The 13,548-nt window shown below is 49.2% G+C and overlaps 1 protein-coding gene across 1 annotated transcript; it reads right to left on the reverse strand.

Annotated features, from left to right (window-relative positions):
• Positions 1-800: 800 nt before the first annotated feature.
• PRDM8 (PR/SET domain 8) lies at positions 801-13,246 on the reverse strand. Its single transcript, XM_081207089.1, has 4 exons — positions 12,864-13,246; positions 9,458-9,678; positions 7,386-7,617; positions 801-5,651 (listed from the first exon to the last, which is right to left on the reverse strand). The coding sequence occupies exons 2-4, from the start codon at positions 9,674-9,676 to the stop codon at positions 4,150-4,152; spliced, it is 1,953 nt and encodes a 650-aa protein (XP_081063215.1). The 5' UTR covers positions 9,677-9,678; positions 12,864-13,246; the 3' UTR covers positions 801-4,149.
• Between the last annotated feature and the right edge of the window lie 302 nt (positions 13,247-13,548).

Genomic DNA, 13,548 nt, shown 5'->3' on the forward strand with positions numbered 1-13,548 from the left:
ATTCAATAGTACAGTAGACAGTTAGGATTGCGCTGTTACCTTCTAGTACCTTAGTATGCAGCAAGGAGCCAAACTAGGGCAATCTAAAAGCTCTAGGCAAAAGTCCCATCGCGGGTGCGTTAAAGTAACAGCAGAAAGCCGAGAAGACCCAGTCACAGACCTCCCTCTCTACCGCGTGGTTTGGACCTTAGTTCCGCTTCTGGTTTTAATCAACAGGAGGTGTTTCCACCACCTAGGAACGCAGCCTGATCCTATGCGTGCTTATTTAAAAGTCCCACTGGGTTGAATGGGATCTGCCTTCCGTGTGGAATTGCAGTCCTAGTCTCTGCATGCTGACCTGGAAGTCAGAGCGCGTACAGTCGCCAATAGCTTGTGCAAGGATGTGCCAAGCGCATCAGCTAGAAACGCGAAGCTAAAGTAATCAAATGCCATACTCTGCAGCAGTTCTGTGGCTTGTCCCTTCGAAGATTGCGCGTTGCGTTTGCCTTCAAAGATCCGCTGGGACGCTGATGTTTGGGGAGGAGGAATCCGCAGGGAAGCAGAAATATTGCAAACTCTGACTGGCCCATCGCAACACCCCGGAAATGGGCTTCTCCTTCCACTTTATAGATCAGATTTCCTTCAAGAATTTGGGAAAGAAAGAAAAACTCCACACCGCGATTTCCACTTCTGCCTGACTGTTTGGTATTCTGAACTTGAAGTTATATTTCTTCACAACCTCTGCTTTGCAAAGAAATTGTAGCATTCGACCCTCCCCACTCCCCCCACCTTTTCTTAAAAAGTCCTTCATCACATCCAAGTGCTTTTGAAGAAAATAAAGTCATTTATTGTCAAAGCATCCAACATACCCAGATAAACTATAAAGTTTAATAAATCTTTGTTGTTGTTGTTGTGGTTGTTGTTCAAGAAAAGGAGAGAAAAGAAACACCTAACTAGTTATTCAGACTTCATTTCACTGGCACAAAATTACACTTTGTATTAAAAGGAAATCCCGTATTTACAGAATTGATGACATTCTGCATCAAAGTCCATAACCTTTTTAATGTGGAACATGCACTCTTCCCATTGGAAACATAAAACGAATTCAAGTATGGATTTTATTACTATTATTTTTGCAGAGAGAGAGAGGGAGAAAGAGAGAGAGAGACTGTCATCAAATAAAGAAGAAAAGCTTTGCATCCTCTTTCAGTATTTTTTTTTTAAATTTTGCTTTATATCTAAAATAAAATTTTTACCCTTACATATAGTTATTATTACAGCTAAACCATAAGTGCTTAATAATTTAAGTAGAAACGTATGACAAATGCATCAATATGTTGCAATATATGACATTTTAAAAATGTACTATTAAAAGTTATTTACTTTTTTTGGAAAGTGAAAATGCGTGCATTTGAAACGAAAGGAGGAAAAAAACAAAGAAACCCACCCACCACCTTTTATTTTTTTAATAAAAAAAATTATGCAAGGTAAACATATTATGCACAGGCATAAGATTTTCAACAGTGATTTGGGGTGTTTTGCTTCATTTGTGTTTGGCCTCGGTGCCCAAGAGAAGCAGAAAGGCTCTCTATATGCAGAGACAGAGTGACCGTAATAACCCTAAATGCACAAGCAAGCCAAGGTGTGTACTCTGAGGCAAGCCCAGTTCATCCAAATGGGACTTTCTTCTGAGTAAGCATGTACAAGATTTCAGGCTTAAATTTGCAAGGGACTCCAATAAAATAGCAGTAATGCAGAGACCATGAAAATGTGCAGGGCAACAGGAGGCCAAAAAAAATATAAGCCAAAAGAAGAAGAAGCTGTGACTGTTCAACTTCTGGTGCTGCTGTGGTGCAATGCTCCAGCTGTTGGAATGGCCATGGGATTACTAATGAGAAAGTGCTTTTATTTAATTTATTATATCCTGCCCTTCCTCCAAGGAGATCAAGGCGACGTCCTGTTCCTCCCCATTTTATTTTATTTCAGATTTAGCAAGAGTGCCCTCCCTTTCTTTTTGGAGTGGAAAAAACCTTCCAAGGTTCTGCAGCTATTCTATCCTTTAAAAAAGGATAAATAAATGAAGGGTTCTTAGGTGACTCTTTGCTTCAGATTTTCTTGGCTGGGTCTGCAACCTGTTCTCGTTTCTACCTGTATTGTATGAAATATCCCATTGTTTTCATCATCCGCTCCTAAACTATTTGTTTAGGAGGACCAGTTGGCACGTTGTTCACCTTCACACCTATCAGAACAGAAGCAGGCACACATAACACCAGTCAATATGGTGATAAAATTCATGCCCAGTTTTGTACTGGAGAAGGTGAGGTGCCATGCATGCCTCAGTTTGGCTTAAAGGTAAAGGAACCCCTGACCGTTAAGTCCAGTCGCGGATGACTCTGGGGTTGCAGCGCTCATCTCACTTTACTGGCCAAGGGAGCCGGCGTACAGCTTCCGGGTCATGTGGCCAGCATGACTAAGCCATGTCTGGTGAACCAGAGCACTGCACAGAAATGCCGTTTACCTTCCCGTTGGAGCGGTACCTATTTATCTACTTGTACTTTGATGTGCTTTCAAACTGCTAGGTTGGCAGGAGCAGGGACCGAGCAACGGGAGCTCACCCCATCGCGGGGATTCGAACCGCCGACCTTCTGATCGGCAAGCCCTAGGCTTTGTGGTTTAGACCACAGTGCCACCCATGTCCCGTCCAGCTTGGCTTACATCTTCCATTACATTTCCATTTCCGTCAGCTCCAAGAGAGGGTTGAGATGCTCATAGTGCTGCCGGTTCTTATCTAAGAATGCCTTCAAAGAACACAGCAGCCACGTGGCTCACTCTCAACTCAGGGTTGGGAAACCCTTTTCCTCCTTAAAGCCACATCCTGGCACGGCAGGCTTCCAGCTTTTGGCACGCCATATTGCCAGAGTGGGGAGAGGCAAAAGTGTGTGGGACCAGAAGCAATAGTGAGCAGAGCAACAGATACAGCAGCTCACCTTTGTATGCTAAGCTACATCACATCTCTCTCCATGTAAGTGGACAAGAAGCACCATCACCATTCAATGGCATATCCCAGCCAGGCAAAAGTTCTCAAGGAACATTCACAGCAGGGCAAGTGAGGGGTGTGGTTTGCAGAGAAGGGCGTGGCCTCGGTTGCATGGCCTGAGGGCCAGAGAGAGGCCTAGGGGGCTGCATTCAGGCAACAGGCCCAAGGTGTTCTGTCCCTGCTCTAAAACCATTCTACTTTACAGTCACATCCTATGCATGTTTAAGAAGGGCTCCCAGAGTTCAGTGGGACTTCCATAGGATTGCACACATGTAGTCCTAAATCCCCCTAGGTTTGAAGGTCTCATTCCAAAATTAATTAGATTATTTTAGGGCTCTGGCATGCTTAAGACCCATCCCACAACAGCTTAACTTGGAGTCAGAGCTATTCCAGTGAAAATGGTTTATTGCCTCTGGTTACAACCCAGTCACTCAAAACAGCAATAGTAGTAGCAGTAATGATGACGACAATAATATCTGAAATCTTGTGACTGCTCCAAAAAAACAAATAAATCAGAAAAAGTGGCATGACGTAGGACTATGCAAGTTGTGAATGTGAATTCATCAGAAGTTGATGAAGCTATGCCAGAATGAAATGCTTTGTGGAATATTCTGGAGGTATCATGTAAAAAATCAAAGACTCTGCAGTTACTTCCATTTTAAGGGCCTTTTAAAGCCTTCCTTGAAGCCCTGGTGGGAATCAAGGAGGCTACTCCAGAACTATTCTGGGATGCCTGATCCGTAGCCTCCATCACCCTGCTCCTCTCCTTGCTGATGCTGCGATGCTACTTTACATTTTAAGTGCCCGTGAGTGTGTCTCTCACCCCAGGGATGCAGGCCTATAGGTGTGTGTGCACATGGATATGCCGTATTGCGCTCCCCCTCTCTTTGGAAACCTGGACACTGCAAATGCAGACCAGCTTGAGACCGGTTTCGCCTTCACAGCATACCCAAAAGAATTCTGGGAAGTTGAACGTTTGTCCGGGAAACTCTCCACCAGAGAGAGAGATTTCCCAGAACCTACAATTCCCAGAATTCCTTGGAGGAGGAGGAAGAGGGGTGGCAGTGGGTTGGGCAGGAGGCCCTGAAAGTTGCGCTGCGCTTGGGGTTTCGGCGCGCAGAGTCAGGTCAGCTTCAGTTGTGCGAAGTCATGTGCCTGGAGAGGTGGTGGCGCTCCCGGAAGGACTCGTTGCATATGGGGCACTTGAGCTTCTCCTCGCGCCGCCTCTTGACCAGCGGCTCGAGCGCGTACTCCTTTTTGTGGTGGGAGCGCATGTGGTAAACTAAGTCGGAGGTCATGCGGAAGGAGGCGTTGCACTTGGCGCACCAGTTCTGCGCCGGCAGGCACAGCGAAGTGAAGGACGGCGGCAGCAGCGTGAGGGCCGAGGGCAGCTGCAGCTGGAGGGGACCCGCTGCCGCCGCTGCCGCCGCCACGGCCGCCGCCGAGCTCTTGGGCCAAAAGGTGGTGGCGTAGAGGAAGGGGCTTTGCTTGGGCAGCCCGCCCCCTCCCGCGGTGCCCCCAACTCCTCCTGCTCCTCCAGCCCCGGCTGCCCCTCCTGCTCCGCCTACTCCGCCGCCGCCGTTCAGTTCCCCGGGCGCGCCCTGCAGCTTGACCGCCAGCGGGTCCGGCGCGTAAAGGCGCGCGCCTCCCTCCGCGCCCGCGTGACAGCCGGCTTCCACCAGCGCGCTCAGCTTCTGGCCCAGCACCAGCTGCGTAACGTGGGCCGACGAAGAGGCCGACGAAGTGGAGAAAGTGGATCTCGCGGGCTGCGAGAACGCGCTCTTCCTCTCCTCGGGGCTGCCCACGCTGGAAGGCTGCGAGGAGGGCACTGTGGAGAAGGCGCTGCCTCCGGAGCGCGCGCCCAGCAGGTGCCCGGGCGCCTTGTCCGCCGCGCCGCCCGCTTGCGCGCTGCCCGGGGAGCCTCGCTCTTTCTCCTCGTCGCCTGCTTCCAGCCCTCGGGAGGCCTTCTTCACTTCCACGAAGGCGCTCCGCTTGGCTTCTCCAGTCTCCGGGCTGGGCGGGCCGAACAGACGGCTGCTCTCCTCCAGGCCGAAATAGCTCCCCGCCGGCCGGTATTGCTGCTGCGGGGTGCACACGAGCTCCTCCTTCGGCGAAGAAGGCACCGGCCTCTCCAAGCGCCCCCTAGCCGCTGCCGCCGCCGCCGCTCCTCTCTCCTCCGCCAGCTGCTCCCCGGCCGGGTATTTCCTCTTGGCTCTGCTGCCGTGGCTCTGGCTGGCGTCCGGGTTGCCCTCCAGCTGCTCCCGGCTGCTGGGGGAGCTGCTGTTGTGCCGCGAGTTCTCCAGCTCGCGCGCCAAGTTGTGGAAGTCCGTGGAAGGCTTGGTCACGCCCGCGTTGCCGTTGCTGTCCTGAGCGCCGTGGTAGTGGTGGCGATGGTGCTGGGGCGGCGGGTGCTGAGGCGTGGCGCCCCCGGTGGGCTTGCCGTGGAACTTGGTGGCTCCCGGCCCCAGGGCGCCCTCCTGCTCCTTGGTGTTGCTGTCCTTAGTGCTGGAGTCGTCGGCCGGGCTGCTGTCTGCGCCGTGCAGTCGCTTGGGGCAGCGAAAGCGCAGGTGCGCCACATACGGGAACTCGAACTGGAAGCGCTGGCTGCACTCGATGCAAGTATAAGGGGGCGACTCTGGAGCGACGGAGGAAGCAACACAGACGTACAGGAAAAGAGTCCGTTAGTCATCTGCTCCAGCAAGTCCACTCGCCAAATAATCCCTTGCAGGGAGATAGCGCGCAACGCTCACTTGTACCTAAGGGCGACCCCACCAAGCGACTGATCTAAAACCTCCGTTTAGGATCCACACACCTTTAGGATCCACCTAGAATTATAACCTCTCAGAGATAGCAGTGCCTTGCAGGAAACTTTTTGCATCCACAGAAAACCTAGCATCTGTGGAAACAGACTCAGAGGGTCTTCTGAGTTATGTTTAAGACTCTACAACATTTGCCATGATAATCTCTTGCGAAGGATTTTATAGACCTTGAAGTCTACAAAATGCCCATGGTCAAAATAAAAATCATTGGCACACAGCTACTTCCATATGTGGAAATGCAAGCTGCCTTGAACTTCAAGGAGCTCAGAGCCTGTTTTACTCTCACAAAGCCCCACCCTGCAAGGTTGTGGCTTTCTCTTGCAGGGAGTGGACACTGTTTTCTATTGCCAAGCCAACTGCTGCGTCGCACTAAATTAAGGCAATTTAGGAGACCAACCAGTCTTTAGGAGTTGTTTTTAAGAACAGTGCAAGGACTAGCATTGGCTGACTAATAGAACCTCTTTTAAGTTCTACAGTGCCAAAACCCCAACAGCCTCGTTTATTACTTATCTCAATCCATCAAGAGATCAGTTGAGTAACACAAGTGTCCATCTGAGTAGGAATGTAGATTGAATGAGTTCGTGAGATGGTGAGCATTCCTATTTGGGGCATTAGTTCCACCCAACAAACAGGAATAGACCTGGACTATTATTACTATTAATTAATAGAGAGATGGCTTCATCCTTTTGACCTACATTTTTTGCAGGAATTTCCGAGGTCTACAGATGTTTTCGTATTTATACAGGACATGCTCAAAATCAAATACCTCAAGCCACAGGGCTTCCAACACAACCCATCTGTGTTAAGGGCTCCTGAGTCGGCTTCCTTAGAGAAGGAGGTATGTACTGTCTTGCAGGACACATCAAGGCTTGCCTGCTCCAGCATTGCAAGATTTCCAGCAACATGCAGGCAGCTAGTCCTTCACCAGGATCAACTTTTCCCCCTAACTGGCTGTTGTTAATCCAGCAGTATCAAGGCACAGTGGCACATGAAAGAATATTGAAGCCACTGTCTACTCAGTTCCACTGTGCTAAATGGGACTTCCTCTCAGACAGTGTGTTTGGAATGTCCAACCAACAGGAAGGCCCTGTCCCGAGGAGCTTACAAACTGCATTTCCAAGGAGACAGGGAAGGAGAGACCAGTGTAACTATAATGAACAGCAGAAGGGAAAGAAACATCAGGTTTCCCTTTCTCTCTTCAGAGTGTTGTGGATAATATTGCTAAAACCTTTCAGCACCCAAAGTTTTAGGAAGCTTTGGGGGGGGGTTGCCCCCCTCCCTAGTTCCCTTTATCCTTTTTAATGCTGTGGGAATTTAAGGGTATTAGCAGTCTTCCAGCTAATCTGGTGTTTCCAAATGGTGCAAAGTTGGACGCGGTAGAGTGCAAGGAACTAACCTTTATTTGCCCCTGCTAAGTTGGCTCGGCCCCATTTTGTGGCTGGTTTTGGGGTTTCTCCCTGTCCTCTGTTCTAGGCAAACCTAGAACCATTAACCCCCGTCCCTCGTTCCCCGTCCCCCGACAGACCCCACAGGAACAAGCCTTTACCTACCATTCATTTTGCTGTGCGTCCTGGCGGTGCTCAGCAGCAGTAACTCCGTCAGCTCCTTCCCGTACCAAACCAATAATTCCTCGTCTTTGGCAATCCGTCGGAGGGAGCGGTAAAACAATTGTCCATTTTTTATGTAGGCTTCGAGGTTTTGCTCCTCTTTGTCTCTGGCAGACTGGACCAGCCGCAGCCACATTAAGCCTTCCGAGGAGCCGTTGGCTGCCGAGGTGTCTACCTGGAAGGGAGGAACGGCGACGCGATTAAAACAGCACACTCTCCGCCCACCAGCCTCCTCAAATCCAGACTCCCCCCATGAAGAAAGCGCTTGGATCAGCAGCCCCAGCTTTTCCAGAGTGATGGACTTAAAAACCAAAAGGTCCAATCCTGCCGCTTTTCAACGAACGGGAGTTCTGCTTCGGCCCAAACCTGCGCACGACCCTCTGAGTTTAAGTCTTAGGCTGCAATCCTGAGCACACTGGCGACGTCCCTATGCATAAAAATCTCAGGTAAACTACGTGACGTCTAGGCACGGGGAAAAAAAGTAATGTGACAAATTTGGTTCATTATTAGACCTATTTCGTGGGCTCAGGAGGCGGATGTGCCCTGAGAGCGGTTGAGGTGGGGTGGTGGTGAATAAATCGAGCTAATAAGATGAAAATTATACTGCATTTAACTGCATTTCGCAGGCGAAAGCAAAGCCCTCTCTGCGCTCCTAAACGCGCTGCGGTGAAGCCCCCCCCCCCCCAGCCTGAAAGACAGGTTTTCAGAAGGATCGCTTTCAAACCATCTCGACTCATTAACAAGTATATTGATTTAAAACGGGGCGGCTCCCCTCAACGCCTGCTAAATCATCATTGGCATAGCAGTGCAGATGCGGATGCGAATCAGTTCCTCCTAGTCTAGACTCTTTTAAAAAAACCAAAAGTTGTTGAATGAGCTTAAGTCTGGGCATTAGGGGTAAAGCGATTATGAGGAGAAACGCGCACTGTATTCAGACCAATTACCAAGCACAGCTCGGACATTTGTCCAGTTCACACGCATACGCACACCCTAAACAGATCACTCAGAAATCGTCCCTGAAATGAATGGGAACTCTCTATAATCACGAAGTCAATACCATTTGCACTTCTGGTCCCCATTTATTTCTTCATGAAGCGCACTAAGAAGGAACCCCCCGTCTAAGGTCGCAGCCTAAAATAGGCTTGAATGAAATCCAGGCACTTTGGATTAATTTAGAGGCTGGATGCGACTGGTCTTCACCTAATTTTCCCGATGAATTGGGTGCGCGCATGAAGGAGCAGCTGACAGGGAGACCAAAGTCCCTCGGGATTTAATAATCCTACGGATCCTTTCCTTTGAACTATTCCATGGCAGGTGGCGCACGGAGCAAACGCCAGCAGGATTCGACCCTGTCTTTCCCCTCCCTTATTCTCCCCACCCCACCCCCCTCGCAAGAGCTGAAAGGTGTTTTGGGTTGGAAGGAAACGTCCTGTTTAAACAGGTGAAATGTTCACTCCGAATCCTCCATTCCTTACAATATTTCAAATTCACACCCGGGCATTTGCTAAAATGTTTTAATTTTTTTTATTTTTTTAAAATCGCTTCTGTGTCCCTAAGCGGGAGAAAAGCATACAGTTCTCGATCCGCAGCCCAATGAAGACACAATCCTTGGATTAAGCTGATTGGCAGCCTAGATCCTAAAGATTTTATTCGAAGCAAAGCGTATCGGTTTGGCTTCGCATCAGTTTTAAGCCACCTTGACCCCGGTGTCCTTAAGCACAGTAGCTCAGAAGTAACTCGTTCGTTTCGATTAAACTTCCACATAAGAAATGTAGGATTGGGATGTTCAGAATAAACCCCACCTCCCTTAGATGCAATTTGATTTACTTCCGAATTAATGTGCATTAGGATTATAAAGGGATGCTGATTCGCGATCCTATCAATTCTCCTGACTTGGAGATAATGTTCAGGACTGGAGGACTAGCTGCTGCCTTAAAGCCAAGGTTAGCGGGCTGGTGGATCTCGGTGCTTTTCGCGTCGGCAAGAGAGCAATCCTCCCCTCACCACCCCCTTACCCTGAATATATAGGGCACGGTCCTCTTGTCGGTGGACTTGAGCGCGACGAAAGCGATGCTGTCGTAGAGCGAGGTATGGCTGAGCACGCAAGGGCCGAAGATGGCGTTTTCCGGGATGTCACAAGTGGTGTAAACGCTGGTGAAAATGTCCGTCAGACACTGCTGGACCGCTTTGGCGTCTCCATCCCATATCCCTCTGTGCATCCCGCTGTCCTCCATCACTGGAAACGGGGTGATAGGAAGGAAGGGAGGAAAGAAGGAAGGATAAAGAGCTCAGTCAACTGGTAGGGGCGCCCTCGGTGGCTCCGAGGGACATTCCCGAAGGATGGTACTATCTGGAAGGAAGTCTGTCCTAAGCTAATATGTCCAAGAGACAAAAGATCTAGACGCGCATACACAATAACACTCTCGTTTGGAAGGAAGGAGCAGTTAGGAACTTCATATTGAATTGCATCGTATGAACAACAACAACAACAACAACACGTAATTCACCCAGATATGTCTTCTGAAGTCCTATGTATTTCATTTAATCGTATGCTTAAACCTGCGATCCTGTGCAAGCTTACTCGGAAGGAAGCCTCGCTGGACAGAATAAGATTTACTTTTTCCTAGTAATGGGTGATGCTTCTCTCACTCAAATCAGCTTCTCTCTTTTAAGTCTCACTCAAATCAGCAGGACTTAAAAGAGCATAACTTTGACCGGATAAACAATGTCAAAGCAGCAGCATTAATAACAATAATCCCAAAGATAACTTATTTGATGCCCTATACTAAACTCTGTCACTTGAAAGTAACGTTCCCGTCTTTCAAAAGAAGCGTCGGCTGAAAGGTGAAGTAAAACAGGGTCGGTATATCACTTCACGCGAAGGAAATGGTTAGGTGATGCAAAGTAAAGAAGGAAAGGGGAAAACCAAAACGCGAGGGATCCTAGCGACTGAATGGAGATGTCTTATCGAGACAGAATGAAGCACAGGCAAAGACAGACAGATAGAAGCGCAGGCTCGCTATCTAACGCAGCTCTTTCAGCCCTGTGTCATGTAGATAAAATCCACACCCGGCCTTTCGCCACTGAAAGTCAGCGGCAAAACTCCCCGGACGCTTCTCAGCTCCCTTCCTTTTGATTCAGCACGCATTTCTTGGAACTTCGCAGCAGGAGGGCCTCGTCCCCGCGTCCCCCCCCCCTCCGCCCGCCTCGAAAGCTCGCGTCCCAGAATAGTGCAGAGGTCCGTTTGGGCCTCCTTCGCCCTAGCAGTCCCTGGGAAGGTCCGGGCTCCCTTTCCCCGCCCCGCGCGAGGCTGGTGACGGGCCGGCGTGGCAAATGGATTTGGAGTGCCTTGTCAGTGTCGCTGATTTGATGTCAGCTAACCTTTCGCCGGAGTCTACAAGAGGGAACGTATGTCTGCTCATTACCATAATCCCGCACTTTCCCTCGGAGACTTTAATTAAAAGCAGCGAGCAGAGGTAATTATTTCTTACCTCGGCACGCTTATTTATGGGAGGCGGGCGAATCCCAGCTCCCTTGTTGTACACGGGGACGCGTCCAAGCCCGACGCCAGCCGGGCTTGGGAACTGGTAAGCGGGGACGCATTTGTGGCCAATGCGAATAGCAACGACAACCGCTTCCAATTTAACCTTAAAAATAAAATAAGTTTCTTGTCTTTTTTTAAGAAAAAGATATTGGATAGGAAATGAATAATGTAGGGCTGTCCCCAAATCTGCCCGGGGGTAAAAGGAAACTTGGATAGTAGGAAATAGATCCGTTTTAAAGAAGCCGTTCCAGGGAGCACTACACTGGAAGCTCTCCTGCGCGAGGCCCGCGGCGGCAAGGACTGAGAGGTGGCGTTCACTTCGGTGGGGCGTGCGCAGGAGACTACCCCCTCCCCCGGATCGTGGCCACCAGGCGGAGAATGGGGTCGCCCCATTCACAGGGGGCTTATGTGCATTATTAGGAAGGCGAGCGGGGATGGCCCAGTGCTTAAAAGAAAACTCCCCCCTCCACACAACTCGGACTGCACGCGAAACCTTTAATTTACTTTTTTATTTTACAGGGATCAAGTCTTTGATTCTTCCCTTCATGAGCAGTGTAACAAGGCACTGTTCTCCCGACTGCTTTGCAAACTGGCTCGGAGTGGCGGAGGAAGCAGGAAACAGCAGATTCCCCATAATTTACCGAAAATGGGTGATTGCATAACAATATCATTATGGTGGCTTGCTTGTTGCCCTCTCGTTATTTGTGATCAAACAGGCAAATCAACTGGATTTTTAAATAATAATAATAATAATAATAATAATAATAATAATAATAATAATAATAATAATAATAATAATATACTCCATCCTTTCTGGGCTCCAATGTAACTGTTACTACCCGCTCCTCTACCCCACATTTACAGTCTTCCGAAGGCGATCGGGGTGTGGGGGAAGTTTCCCTCGGCTGGTGCCAAGTTCATCCATTAATTACCCGGCTGAAAGGTCATAGTTTCTGGGTGGCGTCCTCCCACCCCGCCCCAGTTTAAAACCAAAAATCAAGCACTGAGAGAAGAAACAAATCTCTCTGCGGAATAGACTTGTGTATTTATTTTCGCCTGCTTTTCATTTAGCTGAGATAATCTGCACCCCCTCACGCCAGTATGTGTGTATGTGTGTGTGTGAATAATTATATGTATCCTACACGCACACACACACACACACACGCTTCCCTTTTTTCTACAGCATCCCTTTTTAAATAATTGTGCTGGAGGTCGTCGCGTTACAACGCGCAGCAGCGGGGACACGGTCATTAAAATGCAATTCGGTCTAACAATACGAGAGAGCCATCCTGGAGGGGAAAAGAAGCCGGTGGACGCAACTCAAGGAAAGAAAGAAAGAAAGAAAGAAAGAAAGAAAGAAAGAAAGAAAGAAAGAAAGAAAGAAAGAAACTGGAATCAACCCATTCTGTCTCTCTGAAATCTACGAACTCACAACCTCAAAAAGGACCGTATCTGCAGCCACCAAATTCATCCCCTCTGTTTCTGCCTCTCTCTGCGCTCCGATCTTTCTTTCTTTTTTGGGTGGGTTGCGGGGGGAAAGGAAGGGATGTTTGCTAAAACAAAACAAAAAAAGGACACACGCAACCGCGACTTCTAGTCATTGCCCGCCTGCCTTGTCCACCAAAATAATAACCCAAACACATCCTATAACTCTACCCTTTGTATTGATCCGCCTGGCGTGGCATCTTCCTTTCATCCACCACCTTTTCCCCCCTTTTGGTGCCATGAAATAAAACCGAAAGGAGGAAGGGGAAGAGAGAGAAGGGGTGGGTTTGGTTTTTTTGTCGGCGGACGGACGATCGGGAAAGAGAGGGAAGAAATAACCCCAAAACAATTTTTCCCCCGCGCTGTAATAGGACGCATGCATCTTTACTTACCAGGAATAAGGTCAGGATTATAATCCTAAAGACAGAAGGAGGAAGGGGATTGAAAAGCAAAAGCGAAAAAACAAAACCAAAAATTGATAATCCCCAGCACAAAGTGGCAAAAAAGAGGAAAAAATGACGAGTTGAGAGATCCCCTTGTTCTTTTTTTTTTTTTTTTTTTTGGAGAAGTGGGGTGAGGGGGAAAGGGGGAAGCACCCAGATCTATTGTATCAGTGTATATTTTCCATGGCAGTGGGGAAGAAGATGCTGGGAGCGCTCCCTGTCTCTGGTGGGCTTGGTGCAAAAAAAAAAAAAAAAAAAAAAAGAGCTCGGAGGAGAAGGAGGAGGAAGGGAGAGGGAGGCAGGCAGAGAGACTTGTGCAGATGGACCCGATGCAGTGACTGACTGGCACCCAGACACACCGTTTTTGTTTGCTGCACATAATCTGCCCAATGACGCGTGACAGCCCCACCTCCCTTCCCTTTTAACTCTTTCCTGGGCTCCGCCAGCGGCTGCTCCTCTCGCCGCCAGCCTCGCCTGCTTTCTTCTCTCTCCCCCCCCCCCACCCGCTTACTCACTCCGAGCACATTTTGGAGAGGTCTTCCCCCTCTCTCTTCAGCCCTCGCCCTCCGCTCGCCTCCGCGCTTTGGCTCCCTCGCTCAGAGCCCCACACCTCAAAAGCAGGTCCTGCGGAGCC

This window comes from Podarcis bocagei (assembly GCF_964188305.1).
Source record: "Podarcis bocagei genome assembly, chromosome: 9".
NCBI classification, from domain to species: domain Eukaryota; kingdom Metazoa; phylum Chordata; class Lepidosauria; order Squamata; family Lacertidae; genus Podarcis; species Podarcis bocagei.

Bases quoted from the DNA above. Each gene is read 5' to 3' on its own strand.
- PRDM8 (XM_081207089.1), bottom strand. From the start codon at position 9,676: ATGGAGGACAGCGGGATGCACAGAGGGATATGGGATGGAGACGCCAAA. The intron at 7,618-9,457 runs GTAAGGGGGTGG...CCTCCCTTCCAG, and splicing joins CCGTGCCCTATATATTCAGG to GTAGACACCTCGGCAGCCAA. The intron at 5,652-7,385 runs GTAGGTAAAGGC...CCGTCGCTCCAG, and splicing joins GACGCACAGCAAAATGAATG to AGTCGCCCCCTTATACTTGC.